At 41.8% G+C, this 23,495-nt stretch overlaps 1 protein-coding gene across 3 annotated transcripts in view; it reads right to left on the minus strand.

Annotated features, from left to right (window-relative positions):
• Positions 1-14,846: 14,846 nt before the first annotated feature.
• The window catches only part of LDB2 (LIM domain binding 2), a gene marked incomplete at its 3' end in the record, with an annotated part of 380,937 nt that continues 372,288 nt past the window's right edge, over positions 14,847-23,495 (minus strand). Inside the window, exons 7-8 of one of the 3 annotated variants that reach the window (XM_082838738.1) lie at positions 21,804-21,952; positions 14,847-16,154 (exon numbers count right to left, since the gene is read on the minus strand). In XM_082838738.1, coding sequence (XP_082694864.1) covers positions 15,924-16,154; positions 21,804-21,952 — 380 coding nt within the window. Of the gene's footprint in view, positions 16,155-19,110; positions 19,216-21,803; positions 21,956-23,495 lie in introns of those variants that run through there. The other 2 variants (XM_082838737.1, XM_082838739.1) reach the window with 2 other exon arrangements.

Below are 23,495 nucleotides of genomic sequence, written 5' to 3' on the forward strand. Positions count from 1 at the left end.
TTTTATGTTTTTGTTTTACACATTTAACTCCCTGTTCCATTTGGGAATTTAATTTTTTCTCTTGTTGAGTGCTGGGTATATGCAATCATGTCCTGCTTCCATAGTTAGCTAATTGTGCAAATATTATTTATCAAATAATTTTTCTTTGCCTATGGATTTGTGATGTCATTTATGTCATTAATGAAATCCTTAAATATACTAGAGTTTGATTCTTAAGCTATCTATTCTGGTTTAACAATCTGTTGATTGTTGTAATTATAATGTTTTATGAATTATTGATGCTTTATAATGCATTTAAATAGGAAAAAATCTCTCTTCACCAATTGGTCTTATTTAAAAAAGGTTTTTAGGGCTTCCCTGGTGGCGCAGTGGTTGAGAGTCCGCCTGCCGATGCAGGGGACGCGGGTTCGTGCCCCCGTCCGCGTAGATCCCACATGCCGCGGCTGGGCCCGTGAGCCATGGCCGCTGAGCCTGCGCGTCCGGAACCTGTGCTCCGCAACGGGAGAGGCCACAACAGTGAGAGGCCCGCGTACCACAAAAATAAAAAAATAAATAAATAAAATAAGAAAGGTTTTTAGCAATTGTGCCTGATTGTATTTCTTTCTGTTTTTTTTTTTAATTGGAGTATAATTGCTTTACAGTATGTTAGTTTCTGCTGTACAACAAAGTGAATCAGCTGTATGTATACATATACCCCTTCCCTCTTGAGTCTCCCTCCCGTCTCACCCCTCTAGGTCCTCACAGAGCACCGAGCTGAGGTCCCTGTGCTATACAGCAGCTTCCCACTAGCTATCTATTTTACACATGGTAGTGTATATATGTCAATGCTACTCTCTCAATTTGTCCCACCCTCCCCTTCTCCCACAGTGTCCACAGGTCTGTTCTCTACATCCGCATCTCTTTTCCCGCCCTGGAAATAGGTTCATCGGTACCATTTTTCTAGATTCTATATATATGCATTAATATATGATATTTGTTTTTCCCTTTTTTTTGAATTTTATTTAATTTTTTTTTATACAGCAGGTTCTTTTTAGTTATCTATTTTATACATATTGGTGTATACATGTCAATCCCAATCTCACAATTCATCACACACACACACACCCTGCTTTCCCCCCTTGGTGTCCGTACCTTTGTTCTCTACATCTGTGCCTCTATTTCTGCACTGCAAACCGGTTCATCTGTACCGTTTTTCTAGGTTCCACATATATGCGTTAGTATACGTTATTTGTTTTTCTCTTTCTGACTTAACTTCACTCTGTATGTATTTCTTAAAGAAATTGAGAATGATGTTTACCACAAAAAATTATTTTGGGACTTTGATTGAATATTTATGTTAATTTGAGATGAACTTACATCTTTGTATAAACATAATCTTAATAGTATTTTGTGTTTAATGAGTATTTTTGATGTTTCAAAAGTGCTGCATATATATTATCACATTTGATTCTCAAAATAATCTTATAGGATAGGTACTATTATGGGACTCATTTGACAAATAAACCCTAGAGAAATTAGATGTCTTTCCCAAAATCACATAGCTGATTAGAAGCAGAGTCAGGACTTAAACCCAGGTATGTCTCTAGTCTTTGTGTATAAGAGATTCCTCCATTGCTCCGTGTTCTTTTTCTATACCTTAGGAGAGTTTTATTATTTTCTCATATAGATTTGGTACTAAAATTAAGATTACTCCTAGGTATTTTATATGTATTTTTACTTTTTTTCATTCTATTTATTTTTTTGACATATATGAAAGGTATTAATTTTTATATTTATAGTGTACCTGGCCAACTTAGTGATCTGTTGAAGATGCTCTCAGTTGATTGCTCTGGATTTTCACCAACAAAAAAAATGATAATATTGTTAATATGGCAATTCTCTCCAAGTTTATCTACAGACTCAACACAATCCCCATCAAAATTCCAGCTTCTTTCTTTGCAGAAACTGACATGTGAAAATGCAAAGGACCTAGAATAGTCAAAACAGTTGTATAAAAGAACAACAAAGTTGGAGGGTTCACATTTACTGATTTCAAAACTTACTACGAAACTACAAAACAGTGTGAAGGGTGCTGGCAGAAAGATAAATATACAGATCAGTGGAATAGAATTGAGTTCAGAAAATAAAACAAAACAAAAACAAATACCTCTCACATTTATGGCCGATTGATTTTAAACAAGGATGCCAAGATAATTTAATGAGGAGAAGAACAGTGTCTTTACCGAATGGTTCTGGGACAACTGGATATCCACATGTAAAAGAATGAATTTGGACCCCTACCTCACGTCATATACAGAAGTTAACTCAAAATGGATCAAAGACCTAAATGTAAGTGCTAGAACTACAACTCTTAGGAAAAAACATAGGAATAAATCTTTGTGATCTTGGACTAGATAATAATTTCTACATATGATCATAAGCACAAGAATAGCTCAATGTCATTAGCCATCAGAGAAATGAAAATTGAAACCACAATGAGATAACACTTTATACTGGCAAGGATGGCTATAATCAAAAAGATAGATTATAACAAGTGTTGGTGAGGATGTGGAGAAGTTGGAACTGTCATACACTGCTAGTGGGAATGTAAAATTGTGTGGTCACTTTGGAAAACAGTTTGGAAGTTCCTTAAAGATTAAACAGAGTTACCATATGACCCATTAATTCCATTCATAAGTATATACCCAAGAGAAATTAAAATGTATATCCACACAAAAAACTTGCAAATATATGGTTAAAGCAGCATTATTTACAATAGCCAAACATGGAAACAACCCAAATGTTCGTTAATTAATGCATGATTTAGTAATATGTATATCCACAAAATGGAATATTAGTTGACTACAAAAAGGAATGAAATATTGATACAGTGCTATGATGTGAATGAACCTTGAAAGCACACTATGTGAAAGAAGCCAGTCACAAAAGACCATATATTATACATGACTCCATTTATAGGAAATGTCCACAATAGGAAATTTATAGAGACAGAAAGTGGATTAGTGATGACCTACAGCTGGTAGTGGGGTGGTTGGGAGAAATGGGGAGTGATTGCTAATGGATATGGGGTTTTTGGAGGGTGTGATGAAAATGTTCTAAAATTGATTATGATTGCACAGTTCTATGAGTGTACTAAAACCCTGAATTGTATGCTATGTGAATTATATCTCAGCAAACCTGTTGTTAAAGAAAATGGTAATTCTGTATTTTCCCTAATAGGTACACCTATTATTTTCTATTTCATTATGAACGGGCATATACATAGCATGTATCACCCATGGAAACATATGCTTTCATGAATACTGGATCTGGTCACTTAATAAATAGCTCCTGGGCTGGGAATTTCCTGGTGGCCTAGTGTTTAGGATTCCAGCCTTTCACTGCCATGGCCTGGGTTCAGTCCCTGGTCAGGGAAGTGAGATCCCACAAGCGGTGGCCCAAAATATAATATAAATAAATAAACAAATATGTAAATAAATAGCTTCTGGGATTGGATTCTGTTGAATTTCAATGGAACTGAAGTGTCATATTGTTTGATTAGCTAAAACTTTAAGAATGGCTAAATTTATTGTATTCTTTTTATGTGACTGATACCTTTCCAAGTATTTTGTTTCACTTGTATTGACTCATTTAATTTCCAATTATCTTCATTTTAACATAGACGCAAATTTTCAAATGCTGAATGAAAATGATAGGAAGAATAATGGTGAGAATGTAAATCCTTATAAAAATTTTAGGGACCCTCAAACTCTGTAACTAGAGAGACATTCTTAATTTAGAATTGTATCATTATTAAGCAACAAAGAGTGAAAATTAAAAAGTCAAGCTTCAACTCAATGAATCCCCAAAGCACAGTTAAATAAAGATAAGAAAAACAAAATAGAAAATACTTAAAATAACAACAGAAATTAAGTAATTTTTGTATCAATTTGAAATGGACTCACATCTCTGAAGAAAAATAATAGTGCCTTCAAGAACACTGTGGGGTCATATGGTTACACCAAACTATATAAACTATTACAGAACCCGGAAAGGAAAGGACACTTTCAAGTTCATTCTACACAGATAGTACAATTCTGATAGCATAATAGTCCAGAATAGAACAAAGGAGGAAAGCAATGGCCCAGTTCTGCTCAGAAAACAGATGTATTCAGCATAAATGAAATAATAACAAACATAATGTAACAGCATATTAAGAGAATAACTTACCATGACCAAGTAGAGTCTAACCTAGCAAAGTTAGGAAATAAATCAATAAAATATATCTCATTAATAGCACAAAAAAAAGTACACTTGATGATATACTGAGTTGACGAAATGGCATTTGTTAAAATTTAACTTCCATCAGTGATTAAATAAAAAATATTAGAAAATCTTAAAAGTTTGTTTTCTTTACATATTATAGAATTGATAGCATCATACTGAATGAAGAAACACACTAGAATTAATTTCACTGAAACCAGGAGTAATACAAAAATGCCTGTTACCACCATCACTATTCAACATAGTTTAAATTTTATCTAGTGCATTAAGCAAAGAAATGAAAACAAAGATATCTATTGGAAAGGAGGAGTAACATTATTAACATTTACAGACAAATTGATTATATCCTCTAAAAAGCACAAGAGAATGGAATGAGAAAGTATTAGAATTAATGGGAAAATTCAGTAAAGTTGTCAAATTGAGACATCAGTGTACAGAAATCACAGCAATAACCAGAGAATGGAAAGGAAAAAAATTCCATTTGTTTTATGAGCAATGGTTTCAATATCCTTATTTCAAAATAGCACGTACATATTATCTATATTTTTCTTTGACCCAACACTTATTTAGGAGAACTTTAAAAAATTTTAAGTGGTGAGAATATTTGTCTTTCTGTTAAACACTTTTGTATTATATTATGATCAAAGCAGGCAACCTGTACAAATTACTGCACTAGTGAATGGGGTTTTTTTGGACCTATTATTGAGAATGTTTTTGTATATATTACATTAAAATGTGGCATACTCGTTAATTAATCTGTCTAAAGATAAATATATACCTATTATTTCAATCTAATTACATTAATTCTCTATGTTCCCATTCCCATTTTTTTCTCGTTTAATCTGTGAAAAGCTAACGTAATATGTTGCCATTGTGCTTCAGTCAAATTCTTGAGTTCTAGAAGTCTTTTATTTATTTATTTATTTATTATTATTTTTTGCGGTATGCGGGCCTCTCACTGTTGTGGTCTCTCCTGTTGTGGAGCACAGGCTCCGGACGCGCAGGCTCAGCGGCCATGGCTCACGGGCCCAGCCGCTCCGCGGCACGTCGGATCTTCCGGGACCGGGCCACAAACCCGTGTCCCCTGCATTGGCAGGCGGACTCTCAACCACTGCGCCACCAGGGAAGTCCTCCAAAAGTCTTTTGGTTTGTATTTTGATGCTTTGTTGCTTGGAACATGGTCAATATAAAATTTAATATTTTTTACTACAAATTTTAACTTGTCTAAAATTAACATCTATCTTGATTTCTTTTTATATATGAATAACTGATAATTTCCCATCCTTTTAATTGTAATCATTCTGAGTCATTTTTATCTTATACATGTTTTCTTACTTACTGAATATTGATTCTGTTTGTGTCTGTCTCTCTTTTGTGTTTTGCACTTTAACAGAGGAGTTTAAATCAGTTAAGCTTATTATCATAGCTCTTACTCTGACCTTATTTCCACTGTATTGTATTTTCTAATTTTTATATGTCCTTGAGTCTTATTTTATGTTTTTACTATAAAAATATTAGCACAAGTAATTTATAATGTCAACTGATTTCTTACTATGTGCCATGTGTTTTACATATAATATTTCATTTAATTTGCAGCACAAACTTTTGAGTAGGAACTATTAACATGTTTGTTTTACAGATGAAGACAACAGGAAATCAGAGGAGCTAAGTCACTTGCCAAGGTCACCTAACCAGTATATGTCAAAGTCAGGGTGTGCACCTAGGTCTGACTCTCCAGAGTTCAGATGCTTCACCACAACTGCATATTCCCTTCCAAATATGTCTATTAAAAAAACAGTGGTTTCTAGTCTTGGTGTTTAGAGAAGAGAGGTTGTTCTTTAGCTCCCAATCCTAACAATATTTTCTTCTGGTGCTTTTGTTTTTTAGTTTAAGTCTCTAATTCATCTGAAAATTTCATATGCAAGCTAAGATAAGGATGTAAGATAATGATTTCGAAATGCATAGCCAATTTTTTTTTAAAAGATTTTTTGATGTGGACCATTTTTAAAGGCTTTATTGAATTTGCCACACACTGCTTCTGTTTTAGGTTTTGGAGCCTTGGCTGCGAGGCACGTGGCATCCCAGCTCCCCTGACCAGGCATCGAACCCACACCCCCCACCCGGCAGTGGAAGGTGGAGTCCCAAACACTGGACTGCCAGGGAAGTCCCCTATAGCCAATTGTTTACATATTATTTAATCTCATCCTTTCCTCGTAGATGTAAAATAACATAAATGGAGATATTGACGTTGGTGTGTTTCTGAACCCTTCCCCCGGTTTGTCTGCTTCTGCGCCAATACCACACCATTTTACACTCTGCTTTGGTGTCTCTGGGGGTCAAGTTCCCCTCATTATTCTTCATTTTCAAAAATGTCCTGGGCTGTGCCTTCCAGTATTTATTTCTGATGGCAGTTACATCAGTTGTCCTCTGTTTTAGGGCAACAGCTAGAAGCCATTTTAAACTGGGCATCATTTTAAAATCCGAAGTTATCCATGAACCTCTTTCCTAGGAATATAAAACAGTCATTGGTCTGGATCTTTAAAAGTGGAGTCAACTTTGTGCACATATTTGAAAGAAAGGAGGGAATAAATGATGTTTGGTCTCAGCGACTATTGAGATTAAATTTGCTAATGGAGACAGTTTGGTCTCTTTTAAAAAATACTTTCCATTCAAAAATACAGCCTGGGGATTCTGTAACCTCATTATCTGAGTTCTGCAGTGAGAGGTAAGCAACACTGACCCTCTTGGGTGTCGGCAGAAAGGTAGACCCAGTGGTTGAGTTATACAAGTGCCCACCCTGGAGGTTTTTCCCCTCACTCCAGACAACAACTGTCATGTTTAAATATTTGTAAGAATCTCACAAGGTGCACTTGGCAAATGCAATCTCCCCAAACTCAGCTGCAGAGGTAACTGAACTGAAGTGCAAATTAGCCACAGACGTTTCTAACTGCTCTCTTCAGCAAAACCACAGGTAAGTCCTTAAGACAGGCTGGATTAACCTCCCTTACACGGGGAGGGAGGTTTTCATTCGGCCAAATGGAATAATCCGTGGCCTGCCTGCTCTATGTTCCTGATGTCATTTGTCTGAATACTTTCTAATTGGCCAACTTCAATAGTGCGTGGTAGCTTTTTCAAGTGAGCCGATAGAACTCTCCTGTAAGTGAAGGAGGGATGGTGTGAGAGGCAGGTGTGTCCCTGGCTTGCACAGCTAGGACTCTGGTTCCTGGGGAATTTTTTTGCCTCTCATAGTCTCTGATGCTATTTTCTTTAGAATAAAATTTCAGGGAGTTCCCTCGTGGCCTGGTGGCTGGGATTCAGGGCTTTCACTGCCATGGCCCGAGTTCAGTCCCTGTTTGGGGATCTGAGGTCCTGCAAGCCACGCAGCAGAGCCAAAAAAGAAAAAAGAAAAGAAAAAGTTCAAATCCATGGGTGTAGCAGAGAAAGCACAGGCGGTGCAGTCAGTCACATCTAGGATTGGCTCTCCGCTCTGTTGCTTGTTAGCTGGAGGTCCTTGGGCATCTTCTTTCATGTTTCTTTGCTTCAGTTTTCCTACCTGTAAAATGATAGCATTAATGGGTCCCCACCCAGGGCGGGTGTACTAGAATCAATACGTGCCTGGAATGAAAAAGACGCTCAATAAGTAGTAGCTATTACAATTTTGCGTAAGTCTGTTTTGTTACATGTGCGGGCAGATTTGCCTGGGACTGAGGAATTTCCCAGGAAGAGGGATGTTCAGTGTTAAAACTGGGACAGATTCAGGAAAATGGAGTTTCTCACCCTATCATGGGGTAACAATTTTGGTGAATTCCATAGGCTTCTGCCTTTGAAATGCTTGTGATTTAGAGTGGAGATGGCAAATGAGAGGAATCTGAGCCTCCAGCTTCGCTGTTTTACAATGGCAGGCGTTGCTAACGGTGGTTCACATCTTTCTTCCCGAGGGAGCTGCTCCTCAGAAGCTTTCCCAATGCAAGGTCCCAAGTTGCCGCGATCAACAAATCGTGTTTGATCCCTCAATAGTGCCTAGGTTTTACAAAATTCCCTCTTTCTACAAAATATAAGTTACCGATTCTGAATTTTCATTTTTGTGACAATCGACTTCAGCTAGGCCTCAGGAGTTAAATCAATTTTACACTCATTCTTGAATTTTTGCAGATTTCACTTCAAGCATTAACACTTTCATTAGAACATGACAGAAGAATTTGCAAACCCCCAAAGAGTGAACTTAACACTTTTAACAAATTAAGAATGAAAAGAGAGAGTATGACTTAGCTCAAGATACAGCACGTCAGCTCTGAAAGAGATACAAACAAGAACTTCCTCCCAAACAGGTTTGCCTAACTCAGGAATAAACACAGTCAGCCCTCCATAGCTGCGGTTTCCACATCTGCAAATTCAACTAATTGCAGATCAAAAATATTTGAAAAAAAAATTCTAGAAAATTCCAAAAAGCAAAATTTGAATTTGCCCACTGGCAACAACTTAACATAGCATTTACATTGTATTAGGTATTATGAGTAATCTAGAAATGATTTAAAGTATACAGGAGGATGTGCGAAGGTTATATGCAATGTCACCTATAAATTGGCACTTGCCATCTACCTCTACAAGGATCAAATTATGAGCCGCTGCAGCCGCTGACCTTCAACACCCCCTGAAAGGAGTTCAGGGTGGAGATCAGGAATGAGGCACTCTGTGCTCTGGGAATAACTGGCAGAACAGGTCTTCAGATAGTTGATATTTTCAGGAGATGATTTTATGAGCCCAATTCTTGCATCTCCTCACACCTAGAAAAGCACTAAAATCCTTCATGGTGACGTCTGCTCCCCATGACGAGCAGTAACCTTCGTGAGACCAGCAGAAACCTTCTACAAAAAGTATGTGCTTGATTGCATGTACGCTCCCTTCACCAAAATCACATATATACTGACCTTCCCCGCTACCTCCTTGGAGCAGTTTCTCAGAGCTATCTGAAATGCTGTCTCCCGGGCTATAGTCCTCATGTTACTCCCAATAAAACTTAACTCACAACTGTCACGTTGTGCATTCTTTTTTCAGTCGACCCCAAATACTATGCTATTTAATATAAGGGATTTGAGCACCTGGATTTTGGTATGGGAGGGTTGGGGGGTGGGAGGGTAAAGGTTGGGAGGGGCAGTTCTAGAGCCAATCGTCTGCAGATAATGAAAGATGACTGTATTTTCTGGAGATTCGTTGTCGGCCATTGGAAAACAAGAAAACTTTTCTTTGTCCAGGATGGTATAAAATTCTGGAATGAATAGGAACTGAAAGTAAAACAGGAATGAGCAAGGCCATAGCAATTGCTTCACCAGTTTCCTTAATTTATTGTTTTAATAACCTTTCAGTGCCTTTTTAGCTCAATGGCTTTAAGTGCAAAAAAGACAACTTTATATAAACACCAACAGTGCTGCCGCATCAGGTTTTGTTCAAAACACAAACTCCTCAGTATTCCCAGTGATCAGAGACACTATCTTGACAGTAGCGATGGATCAAAGGTGAAGCCAGAGAGCAAATTCAGAGAAGCAACCAGACACTCAGAAGTGCGTACACGTATCAAAGCATCATCCCCTCTGTTGTGAAATCATTCCCACAAACACGCAATCACAGCATTTGTGTCTTCCTAAGGATTTCCTATGGCTCACCACAGAAAGAACAGACCTTGGGGTCATGTGCTGATTCAAACTTGCCCTTGTTGTTTTCAGTTTGTGAGGTTCATACACAAAATGCTTGCATCCCTGGTTGTGGTGAAGATTAAATGAGGTGCAGCCCATGACATGATAGGGCTCCATGAATGTGAGTTCCATACCTGTGAACTCCTGGAGCTTTTATTCCTGGTGTTTGCAGACACTTTGCATACACTCAGCCTCATGTGCTTGGGTAGCATTTTATGCACTTGTCTTCTATCCCAACTGTAAGCACCTTGAGGGTAGGACCAGGTACCGGTATCCCTTATAACGCCCAGCATGGTGTTGGGCACAGGGCAAATAGCCAATAACTGAATTTCAACTTAATACACTCTTATCAACCTCTGACCAGCTTATTATTAATGATTATGAAATTCTAATGGATGTAAAAATGGAGTTGACCAGCTATAAATAAATGGTTTAATATATTATGGTAATATTCAATTAGTGGATCTTTATATCGAAATTAAGATCATGTTTTTAAAGAATAGTTAACGAAGTGGCTCGCTACAATATTATAAGAAAAGGGCGGGATATGTAATTATCTAGTCTGTATATTACCAGAAGGATTTGTATCAGAATATCAGCAATGGTTACATCAGTGTAGGGGGATTACTTTATTTTTTTCTTGTCCCCATTTGTTCAAATGATCTATAATGAACACGTATTGCTTAACAATCAGAAAAAAATAGCCTAGCAATTTTTTTATGGAAGATGGAGGGGGTATCCCATTATAAAATGAATTTCCCAAGGGTGCTGCCAAATCTGCTTTAGGGAAATAATTGAACTTGTTGGCCTTGTTCTCACTGTGCCCCACCCCATGTAGTACCACTGTGGGTTGTGTTATTCTATTGCATTAAATGCTCACCTCAAGGTTAAAGAGAAATGGAGAGAGAAAGAATTTCCCAAAGGGATTGGGCCACTTCTTTCTAAATCCCTTGTCAGATGTCCTCGAGATTTCAGGGCCCTAAAAGGGGGCCTCCCTGTTTTGTTCCGTTACCACGTAAGTGGCAAGTCTTGATCTCTGGCAAACTGTTTGTCACCCCCTGAAATACACAGTGAATGGCAGAAAGGTGGTTGCCAGGACCCCTCTCCCACGCCAGAGAACACCTCCAAACACCCCACCGACGGACTGTGCACCTGACAGTAAGTCTAATAAAGTGGGTCAGAGTCGAGGTGACATGATGCTGTCATTTGTGAGCTCTGTGACCTTGGGCAAACTTTTTAACTGCTCTACGTTCCATTTGCAAAATGGGGGAAAATAACCTTACCTCACCCACAGAGATATTGCAAAGATTCAATGAGATCATGCTTGTCCCATTCCTAACCTAACCGACAGAAGGTAACCACTACTGTGGCTCCTATAAACCAGTGTGGTTTGGTGAAAGGAGTATAGGCTTTGACCCTGACACCCAAGTTCAAAGCCCCCCTCACCACTTAGGAGCTGTGTGATAAACAAGGTCAATTAACCTGTCTGAGCATCAGTCTTCCTATCTGTAAAATGGGTCTCTAATGCCAACTTCCAAATGCAGCCTTAAGGAGTAGAGAGTATGGTGTAATGGATAGAGCAGCCGCCAACAGAAGCCAGGCAGGTAGAGTGAGTGGGTGAAATGGTGTGGAGATGCCGAGCTGGAGTGTCTAAGCAGGGTAGCTATGACCTGGGGCCAGCCAACGGTTACCATCCAGGGATTCAGAAGTCTGAGTCTATGGTTGTTAGATCCAATTTGTTGAGAGAAGCAAGAAATTTTAACTTTTATAGAAAATTCATCAGTCTTTAAATGTTGGCAAATGATTAGAAGTTTTTCAGGCACCTTTGTGCAGGCTGCCAGTGGTAGATTGGATTTTCGGTTGTTTACTCATACCCACCACCACTGCGGTCTACAAGCGGTAAAGCATATTTCCCCACCCCACTTCTGTTGGATTGTCCTTGCGACTTGCTTTGGCCAATGGATGCAGCGTGGGCAGAATCTGCGAAGAGAAGAGCATGCCCTGGGGATCCACGGTCCTAGAAAGGGACCTGAGGGGCAGACCGGAAGTAGAGTTGCCCCGGGTGACCCACAGTCCCATGAGTGAGAAAAATAAAAGGCTTGTGGTCAAAGCCTGCTGAGCTTTGGAGATTATTGCAAAGCAAAACCCAACTTACGTACCCTTGGATTCTCAGTTTGAGACCACCCAGGCAAAGCACCTAGCAAGCGCCTGGCACACAGTGTGTATTGAATAGATGGTTGCCCTTAGGATTATTCTGGACCTGACAAATCTCATGGGGTTTCTTAATAGAAGTTAGGCTTAAGCCAGTGTTGTGTAAAAGGTTTGTTTTGTGCTTACTTGACCTCTGAAAAACTTGAACAAACCCATCTCTGCTACCTCTTACCTTCTTACGTACCTCCAGGGATAAACGTCACTTTACGTTGTGGCGTAGAATTACGGACTGTTTGAAATGTAATGGGAAAATGCATGGTAAGCCGTGGTTCCATGATTTCTAGCTTGGGAGTTTTTAACTCTATCTATTCCACCAACATGTATGCTAGAGTTTAGATATTCAAGATTCAGATGGAGATGATTACACTGCTCAGACCTAGAAATGTCTAGTGGGACAGTGAAGGGTGTTTAACAACAAAAACAAAAATCTGTAAGGAAAGAACCAAGAAGGGAGCAAGCACCTCAGAGGGGACAACAGACCCTGACCGGAGCTGGGGAGGCATCTCTGGGGACCTGAGAATCAGACTGGGCCCATAAGAATGAATAGCTTTGGTTATGTAAGAAGGTGGGGGATGGCATTCTAAGAGAGAAAAACATATACAAAGACACGTGTGACCTGAGCACTTCGTGTATCCAGGCAAATGAGAGGAGTCTAGGTAGATGGTGAATCAGGTTCAAGTGGGAAGTGGCTAAAGGTACAAAGTAAGGTAAGCAAGGAACAGGTTGTGAACTGTGTTGGATGCTGTAGATGTTTTCAAACGTGGCCCCCATCAGTTTCTCCCCTCCTTGGAGGCACCTGCTACTTAGCCATCAAGGAGTGGAGTTTGTGCCTCCAGCCCTCGGATCTGGGCTGCCTTGATGGACAGCACAGAGGAGTGATGGTATTTCAGTTCTAGGCACTGGCATTTTATGTTTCTCCTCTCCGGGGACGCTGGCTCTCGGAACCCAACCATCATTCTATGAAAGCCTCATGGAGAGGCTGCAGGGGAAGACACTCCAGTCAACAGCCCTACCCAAGCTCCTATCTAATAGCCAGCAATGTGAGTGCACCATCTTGAGTGTCCAGCCCAGCCTAAGCTCTGATGACTCCAGCCCCATCCAGCATCTGTGCCTCTAAGTGCAGACCACCTGGTACAGACCAGTGAGCTCTCAGAAGGGTAACTGATAATAGTAAATTGTCTCTTTAGTCTCTGAGTTTGGGGTTGATTGGCTATGGAGTAATACATAATGGGAACAGATGTCAAACAAATTGCCCTAGGCATCATCTGTAATGATTGCATACTGCTGACTTTAAAGAATTGATAAAAGAAAACCTAAACGGTCAGGTGGGGTGGGGGACAAACTGGCCGTTCTCTTAGCAGTACACTAGTGGGGAAGCAATAAAGGAGCCATTCTCCTCTATTTCTTTTGGCTCTATTGCTATTGTACTGCACATTTTCCTCCAAATGCTAATGTTCTAGGGAAGCAATGTGATGTTCTAGAAAGAACCCAGGCTTTGTAGTCAAGTGAGATGCAGAATCCAATTCTAACTGTGTCACCCATGAGCTCTGAGATGGGACAAGTCACTTAATGAAGCTGACTGTTGCTGCCCTGCCCAGAAGCCCTTTCTGAGACCAGTCCACCCATGCAAAGATTCTAGGACCGTTGCATTCCAGTTGGCCTCTTTTCTGCAGAACAGCCCTTGGTTGATGGGTGCCGTATTTCTGTAAAGGTTACCACTTCCTACACACCCTGGGGATGGCCCCAGCCGATGACTGACCAGTATAGGTGCACAGAAGTCTGGCGGCTCAGCCCAGGAGGGGATAGCTGTGCTCAAAGCCTTCCCCTGCACCAAGCACCAGTCTGAAGCTTTCCTAGGCTCTTTCCCTTTCCCTATCCTACCCCCTCCACTCCCTTAAAGATTTCTTTACTGAAGAACTCTCCCTCAATAAATCCGTGCCCGGGATCCTGGTCTCAGGCTCTCCTTCTGGGAATCTCGACCTAAGGCACACACTCTTCCTTAGCTTCTCTTTTTCAAGCCCCCCTTTCCCAGAACTGGCTGAGATGATACATTACTATGGCCTGGCACTTCGTACACACTCAGTTAATACTAACAGATTTCCTCTCTCGTCTTCCTCGTGGATACAAAGCAGCAAAATGTGACGAGAGTTCTTTAAACAAAAAGTCCTCACGTGAATTCTCCGTATCTCTGTATTGCAAATCTTTTAGAAAAACAGGCAAACCGAGGAACTGATTTTTAAAAATGGGGAGATTAAGGCTTACTTGGCGGAGTTGGGAGGATTAGCCGAAATAATGTCTGTGGACCTTAAATAGAGATGTTTGGTACAGAATAAGCACTCAGTGAGTGGAAGCCGCTGCCCTTGCATTTGGCCAGCCCCAGGAAGCCAGGCCAACCCTTCCTTTCCCAACCTTGTGTCCTCAGCCAGCACAGTGCCTGACACGTGGAAGGCACCCCTGTGTCTGCCCAAGTAAACTGCAGCGAGCGGGAAAAGAAACCATACCTTAGAAAGATGGTGCAGTTTTCACAATTCCATTCCGTCTGGAGCTTGGGCCGTAAATCCAAGCTCAACACTTCTCATCATTGTGGGCAGATTCCTCTGCCGGGCTCACAAACACCCAGACTCACTTGCTTTGGTCGTTAACAGTTTATTATTGGCACACTTATCAGTAAAGCATACATAAAATACAGCTGTTTTATAACACACGGAGCCACTGTGTCTTTACATGTATAGAGGAACATATTAATATGCAAATGGAAAAATTAGTTCTTTTATAAAGTTTCACATAAATACACTGGAATTGCTCCCAAAGAAAAGTCCCCATAAAAGAACTAGGTTAGGGCTTTACAAAATATTATACAGGAAATATACTATGAAAAGAAACAACAGTCAACTCAGATACAACAACAAAAAAAACACAAAAGAGTTTCAGATTTATTAAACTGCCCACAAAATTAATGGATTACATGGCTTGAAAATATTTGGATCAACAGAAATTTTACAAACTCATACATTCTCGGGGGCCAAGTGCCTTTCTTTACATAGAAATCTGCCTTGGTGTCTTTGATGACAAAAAGACGTTCCTTGTTTCAGCACTCGGGCTCGATTGAACCAACTCAGGCTTGAGGACAAATTGACATTAGCTCGGCCATAAATTACCCTGCTGGGCCCTCTTAGTTGTTACCCAATGAAAGAAAAGGTGAAGGGGAAAAAAAAAATAAAGGTACATTTAAATTACTTTCCAAAAGTGGATTTTTTTTCTTTTCTTTTTTTACTGAAACAAGAAACTCTCAGATGCAAGTCAAAAAGCAGAAAATATTTTACAATATTAAAAAGTCTATCTGTAGTTGGGTTCGGCATAGAATGAGATCCTGAGCACTGAGGGTTTATTGACAATATGGCCTTCGTTGGATGGTTGGGTGGGGCGGGGGGCGGGGCGGGGGGGGGGAAATGAAATTAACAAACGTGGTTAAAACCGAGCCAGGAGAAGCGCTAGCGTTTGCTCTTACTTTAATTACGATCAGTGCCAGTATCTGTGTTACCTGTGAAGGCCTCCAGGGAGGGGTCATGGAAGTTTACTGGGAATGATCCTCTCAATTAAAAAAAAGAAAGAGAGAAACTCAGATCACTGTGGTTTAGGAATCGGTGTTTGCTTGGAAAAGTTTTAATGTCTCCTCCTTCCTCTCCTGTGAGTAAGGATCTGAAATAGTGAGTATAACCCATGGTGGCTACTGACAGTGGATTCTGGAGCTGGTCAATCTTACTGGGAAGCTTGGGGTGGGGGGTTTTCTGATTTGGTCTCTTGAGTGGCGGGAGGTTTACTGTTCCATGGGCTGCTGTTCCCCAGGGCGGGTGAACTGGTGAAGTCTTCCTCGTCGTCCATGCCGTTGGCCGCATCATACTGCGTGTTTTCTAATCTAGTGATTAGCCTTTCGTCCTCGTCCCCAAACTCACCTCCCATCAGAGTTGGCTCTCCTACCACCATCACATCCTGTGAACAGCAGCTGACATTATTACAGGGAAACCTTGGGAGAGAGAAGCTCAGCTTAAAACACTAGTGGGAGGCGCTGGGGGATCTAGGACAGACACACTCGTGTCCTGTACACCGGGGTCAAGTCTCAATGTCGGGGGGCCAAGACGCATATTGGATTTTTCTACAGGAAATAAACATCGCCTCCTGATGTGTAACAACCACGCGAGTTTATGTCCTTAGTGCGCAGCCTGACACCGGAGAACGAGCAATGCTAGCAATCTGCAGAAATAAAAAAATGGATTTTTCAAAATTAAAAAAATCCACGCTTTTCAACTTGCCGACACTGGGGACTCTTAAGAGGGCTGTGGAACCTTCTGCTGGGTGCTTTGCAAGACCTCCAAAAATCCACCACTTTTATTTAGGGCCTCTGGATGGCTTTGGAAACTAGCAGCCAACACGGGGAGGATGCAGTTCTGCAACAGTCATGCAACTCATTCCAAATGGCATTTTCTCTGTCCCAAGGACGGTATACATTTTAATTGAAGACAGATCTCTCTTTTCTCTACTCAGCCAGGCCCTTTTATGCAGCCGATATCCTTGACATTCTGCTACTTAATTATGGTAATTAATTTAGGTAAAGTTTTCGATAAAAACAATGTTCACACTGATTTGACAATTTGCATAGCTAATTAAGTCATTAGCAAAAACCTGCTGATTGCCAACAAGCCCTGAATTTACCATCTGTTATTCCATGGTGCCTGTCACCTATCCCCACACAGGCAACCCCACCACCAATCTGGGCAGTAAAGTGAGCCAGTCTGTCCAGCTGGCGCCGTAAAAGGAAGTTGAAGAGCACTAATTGTAATTACAATGATGAAGCCAGTAGTCATCAGAAATGGAAGCATGCAAGAAGAATCTATCTAATCACTCCTTTAAGTACAAATTGTCCTTCCATGCAAACAAGGAAGCCACCTACTGTAGCTGGGAGCTCTGCGGAGGCCACCGCTGCAGAAGCACGGGGACAGGGGAGAAGGACGCATACACAGGGCACAGCTCTGGCCTCTCTGTCCCAAGGGGACCCTATGGGGTTGATGGGTGACATGGGCATGGGACAGGACACCTGTCAGGTGGGTCCTGCTGGGCGGGCTCTGAGCAATATTCTACTTAAGAGTGCCCGACTGCCGTCAGCCTCCACTGAGGCTGGAAAATCAGGGCTGGCCATATGCTTTTGGGGACGTAAGTATGCATTTTCTGATAGGGAGGCTAATTTGCCTTGACAGCTGGGTAGACATTCTTTTCACTGGGGCAGGAGAGGCTTTCCTGGAGCAGTATATTAGTGGAATACTGCCTGTGGTCAGGAGAGGGTCCAGCGGCCCCGCCAGGGTCCTTCTAGAATTTTGAAGGTGCCAGTTGAACAAATCCCTTAGTGACCACCTGATTTGTTTTGGAATGGAAAACCTTGTTTGTTTGATTGATCGATTCTCCTCGAATTAGAGGGGAGATAATCAATAGGTTTCACACTGTGTTTTCAGACTAATCACTCTTGTGAATTGATAACAGTGATGTTAAAGAGAAATGCCCCAGATGAAGCAAATGCCTAAACTATGACCTGGGAAGACTCAGCAATCGAGGTACTGGCAGGATATTCAGTTGTGTGTTTCCAAGAATGTACTTATGATGCCACGAAGAGCCAGACATGACACTGACATGTAAGAGACTCGTGAGGACTCTTAAAGTGAGATACAAAATAGACACAGACTCCGAGTGGCAAGAATGCTGACAGGATTTTAAATGGAATGTGGCCTCCACCTGACCCATTGGGGTGCTGGGGATAAAAAAGTGTTACTTCGTTGTGGGCAATTAGGAGACCGCGCTTTACGATCAGGAACAAAGGCAGGCAGGAAGACCAGGTTAAGATGGGGTGGAGGACGACATGAGGGTTAATTCCACCAAATGACCTGTGTGCAGCACATTTTGCAGGGCTGGGGAAACACATGCATGACGTGTCACGGGGCAGGAGAAGAATGTTAGAAGCGACACGTGGGTCTGCATTAGTACTGTGAGTCCAAGGTCATCGAGAGAGGCTGGGAGAATGGGAGGTTAAGCATAATTTGGAAACAGAAGAAGCCAATTTAAGCGCGATATTAGCAGAGACGTTCTCGACACGTCAGATGCCTTCATTGTATCAGAAAATAACAGTCATTCCAGAAAAGTACTATGAAAATAGTGATTTACATCACTTCAAATGGGGCTTATACGGACTCGTAATATGTTTGGTATATCTTTGTTCCAGGAACGGCTGGAAAAGGTGCCCAGGCATGGATATTTTGGAGTATCCTAAATTTCAGAGAGATGCCACATTTGCCTTACTGATTATAAAACGTATCCTTAGCCAGATGCATAATCATGCGTGTGCGTGTGTGTGTGTGCACGCATGTGTGCATGCGTGAGTGATTAATAGATGGCAAGTTACAAAAGAGATGTGTGCTAAGGACTTCCTATGCACGTAGATACCTGAGGCCACTTACATAGTTACGAACACCGCTCTACCTGGCTCTTCTAAATCTCTGGGCGAGGATAGGGGTTCTCGGCTCAGCAGGGCTTGTTTTGTTATCCTCACACAAAATGAGTGGAGACATAACATACATTCTGGGCTCCCTCTGACTAGGGGATGTTGCCACCGTTTTCCCCACACGCCCCACATCTTTAAAAGTCCCCCCCCAACATTCAACATTGGTAGTGAGAGATGCATTTCCTTCCCGTCCCTGCTGTCTCGTGTGTCCCACAGGAGGCGATATTGGTCCATCTGAGAGTAACCCATATGGTCTCGACTCCCCAGGAAGCAGACCTCCGCTCCTCGCCAGGGGCCTGGAGGTGCCACCAGCTCTTGCCCGTGTCACATCTTCTCACTAATCCCCCGTGCAAGGACCACCAACCTCTGAGGAGGACTGGAAGTGACTCCTTTCAGGGCCCCTCAATGCTTCTCCTTAAATTGGCCAGAAGGGGTCACTGCTGTTGAATGACACAGGTCTCCATCCCTCCCAGGGTTGAGGCTGCAGTTCGGGATCGCTCCTAGCCCCTGCTCATGGAGTGAGAAGCAGAATCCAAGGATTAAACCCTAACCCTCGCCAGACACACACGTTGCTGCCGTGGCAGCTGTGCGGACCACAGTCGTGGTCGTGGTAGCACACCCGATCTGTACATGCCTTCGGACAAGGCAGCTAAGGCCTGCAGGTTGCATTTCTATTTAAACAGGAAAGGGGTGCTGGTCATTCAGGAGACAGGGTTAAATAATGTGGTCTCTACAAGTCATCCAGTGCTTATACATTTGACGTCCATTCAGCTGGAGGACATACAGAAATTTACACATTTTCTTAACCCGGATGACTTCCCTGTTTCTCTCAGCCATCTCTAAGTTTTACTTAATGAAAACATCCTTGTTTGCATGGCGGGGATAGTGCTGAAATTCTACTTGCACTTTCTAACGGCGCCTTGTTCTTGTCCAAAGGGTCTCGACTGATTAAAAACCCTCTTGACACAGGTATCTTCCACCAAAATGCAATTGCAGGTTGGGAGGACAAGAGCATAATGGAATAGAAAAAGTTAGGTGCTCTTTAAAAAAAATGGAAATGATTCCGACTAGGCCAGGTATGTCAAAATACATGGATGTGTATGCTGCTATTCTATACCCATGGCAGACATCACTAATGGATGGCCCACCAGACCCAGTCCAGGCCTCAGAATCTTTCTCAATATTGTACCCTGTGAGCTGAAACCAGGAGTCTGAGCTGGCAGGAGAGAGGAAACCTCTTTATCACTTTATTAGACAGTGAGCTCTTCAATGACAGAGCTTGGGTGGGTCTTTTTTTGGATTTGTTTTTTTTAAATCTTGCTATTCCCAACACCTGGTATAGTGTGGGGCACATAGTAGGAGCTCAGAAAACACTTGTTGAACCAATCTGAATTCTTGCAGCCTTTAAGTAGCTATGTCAAATTTCCAGAAATCTCTGGAATGTACTTTCATTTGTTCGTGGAAACTAACAAACGTTAGTTTCTAAAACTCCAGAATTAGACGAATAAATGGGCTGCTTGTGTGCACTTTTGGGGTTGATTTATTTACGCCTGGCCATTTTTTTCTATGCATTTTCCCATTTAACCAGGAGTGGGTATAACTTACTGGCACCTTAATAAAAAGACTCTGTTTTTCTCCTTTGATTTTTTTTTTTTTCCTGACTCTTCTGGGGTGAAAACTCAGTTCAAAAAACAGAGGTAACTCTGGTATTTTTTAAGAACTACAATCCCTAGCAGTCTTAAAATGAAAATGGGACCTATCCCACAGGCTGGCCACTTTCTCATGACCTTTTCTTTCTAAGGCAACAGGGATGACAACCGTGTCCTCTGTCTGTGGAGGACAGGAGGAGAGGCCAGGTAATTCTCAGGTACTGATGGGGTTGGTTTTAGCCAGAGAACTGACCAATGGAAAATGGGAGAGAGTGGGTGGGGGACAGATTTGAAAGACACAATTAGAAGTAAGTGGAGAATCCCCTGGAAATGAAGGTCCGCTCTCACGTGGAGAGAGATGGTGCAGGATCAGAAGCAGAGGGTGAGGCCCACAGACCAAGAGAGGGAACAGAGTGAGAAAGAGGGAAAAGGTAAAATTGCATCGCTTGAGAGAAGTTACAAGAAAGGGCGCATTTTTGAAGACATAGTATCTAGAGGGTACCTATGAAGCACCACGAAAATCCCAGGATTTGAAGGATAGCCAAAAGCCTGGTGAGGGTGATGTGACAAGGGCAGCGGAGAAGGAAACCCCACAAGTCATCGTGGTGAGGAGAAGGGGCAAGAAATGCTTAAAGACACGTGAGAATTTAAAAGTGGTAAGTGGTCTAGTACTGGGATGAGGAAGTCAGAGTCAGGAAGGAATCAGGCAGAAGGGAGCAAATCGAGGAAGAAAACATGGGAGGTGAAGAAAGTTCCCGCCCAGTTTACCCTCTGTGGGGACGCCCTCAGCTGTCAGTTTTGGAGTTCAAAGAAGCCCCCTCCTGAGTGGCCCATTTCCTTTGTCAAGACCCAGAAATGAAAGAAAGGGGTCAAGAGGTCGAGAGAGTTGAGACCAAACCAGGGGCTGAGCCTCCCCCTAAGCTAATGATATGGAAAAGCGAAATCCACTGAGCTGCATTTGTAGTGGCCTTGAGTTAATTACCTGAGTCTGAAAATAAGAGGGGATGCCCATGTCTGGGGGGGGGGGGTCGGGGGGCAGTCGAAGGACAATCTGGAGCCTTAGTGCCAGGAGCTAGTTTCCAGGGGAGCACAGGGTCCCGGTGATGGAGCTGAGAGTCCCTTATATGCCACCAGCACCCTGCTAAGTGATATTTTAATTAAACCTTAAGTGACATATCTCCTGTCTACGACTCTGAAGGCTTTTTCATTCCGGTCCCACTGCAGCACAGACTCTCCATATTCCTTTCTAAGTCCCAGTTTGTCGTGGAAGGTTTCCAGGACAGAGCTCCTCCCCTTCTCCCACCCCGTGTCCCTGCCTTCCCCTCCCCCGCCCCCCACCCGGCCCAGAAGGTCATTGCAGCTCAGAGACTTTGCCGTAGGGCCCCTGGACTCGGGGAGACGACAGGCAAAGGCAGGATTTCAGCCTAAAAGGAAAGCGAGACTTACAGGTACCTGACTGGACAGACTCAGGTTGGCGGCTGGCGCCTTCTTCTTGCTGCCCGTGCTGTTGGCGGTGTTCCCAGCGCCGCTGTTGGAGGTGCTGCTGGTGGAATTTTTTCTTTTTCTCCGTTTCGTTGTCGGTTGCCTTGTGGGCTCTGCTGCAACATGAAACATGGAAGGAGGGTCAGTGCCAGGGTGACCACCAGAATACGGGCCCTCCAGGGAAGCCATTTTTTGTAAGTTCAAAAGAGTAGGACTGTTGATATTTTTTCCACTTCTTTTAACTTGATGAAACCTAAAAAAGAAAGCTGCTGATTTATTTGTAGCACTGAAATGCTATGACTGAAATGACTGAAACTCTTTTCTTTAGTATCTTGATAAAGTGATTTATTTGTAGCACTGAAATGCTATGACTGAAATGACTGAAACTCTTTTCTTTAGTATCTTGATAAAGTGATTTGTATTTAATTGTTCTTCCTGATGTCATCTACTGTGTGTCTAGAAGCTCTTAATATGTCTTAGGGTGAGTTACACCACTACTATAGTTTGAACTTAAAATATTATTAACATTATGAATTTGGGGCAAAAAAATTTTTTGCGGTCTACCCTCTTTTTATAACAAAAGGAGGGCTCTGGGACTCCTAGGGAACCTCCAGGGGTTGAGAGAAGTATGAGCCGAGCTCAATTAAGTGAACCGCTGAGTTACAGCAGCACCTACTGGCGAAGTCTCATATTGCAGCCCAGCTCTATCATACGCTGAAATGTTGAAAAATTGGCCAAAAAATTTGTGTGGGTTTTTCCTGTAACATCTTACGGAAAAACCTGAACGAACTTTTGGGCCAACCCGATACAAAGAAGAGGAAGTGTCCATCCCATCAGCCATTGATGTGGAACTTAGGGATTCCCAAGCTCAGTAGAAATACCCATGCTTTGGATCCTGGTGTCTAAAAGATGCAACTAATTTCAAAATTCCTGGGGAAAAAAATGTCTTAGTATGCTACAGCCAACATATGAATGAAGAGAAGCTAGACCTTTTCCAGAAAGGTCTGTTTAGAAATAGAAAAAAAATATTTTGGACCTGAAGGATGAGGCAACATCTTAATAGAAGTATAGGGACTCATGGAAATGTGTAGTCAAAAGAATATTATTTATTTATTATGTATTATGAGCATGACTCAATATTTTCATATTTTTAATGTTTTCTATGTCATTATTTTACATTCACAGCAACTCTATTAACTAGGTACTATTATAATCTTTGCTTTGAGAATGAAAAATCTTCAGAAACCTGTTCCAGGCAGTTACTAAATGAATTGGAAATGCCATGTAAGAGCATCCTTTTTGCTACCCCTATTCTAGATCCAACTCTGATGGAGAGAAGGTAAGCCAGGACCATACTGGAACTCAGTGAGGTAACCCTGGAGCATTTTCTTGAGGCATCTATACTGCTTCTGATGGACAATGGGGAAGATCTCCTTGAAGGTCATTTCAAAGACCACTTAGTCCATCATGTTATCTCTGACTTTTGATGAAGTAGGAGATTATGTTTCTATTTATATAACATATTTTCTTTCATAAATATTTTATCTCTAATGTTTAAAGAGTTTCATCAAAGGGCCTAACATCCCTATCCATAGAGAGTTATGGGTGCTTATTCTGAAGGTTATGGAAACAGGAAACAGAATTGTTCCAGCTCAT

Source organism: Leucopleurus acutus, assembly GCF_964270905.1.
Source record: "Leucopleurus acutus genome assembly, chromosome: 4".
NCBI classification, from domain to species: Eukaryota; Metazoa; Chordata; class Mammalia; order Artiodactyla; family Delphinidae; genus Leucopleurus; species Leucopleurus acutus.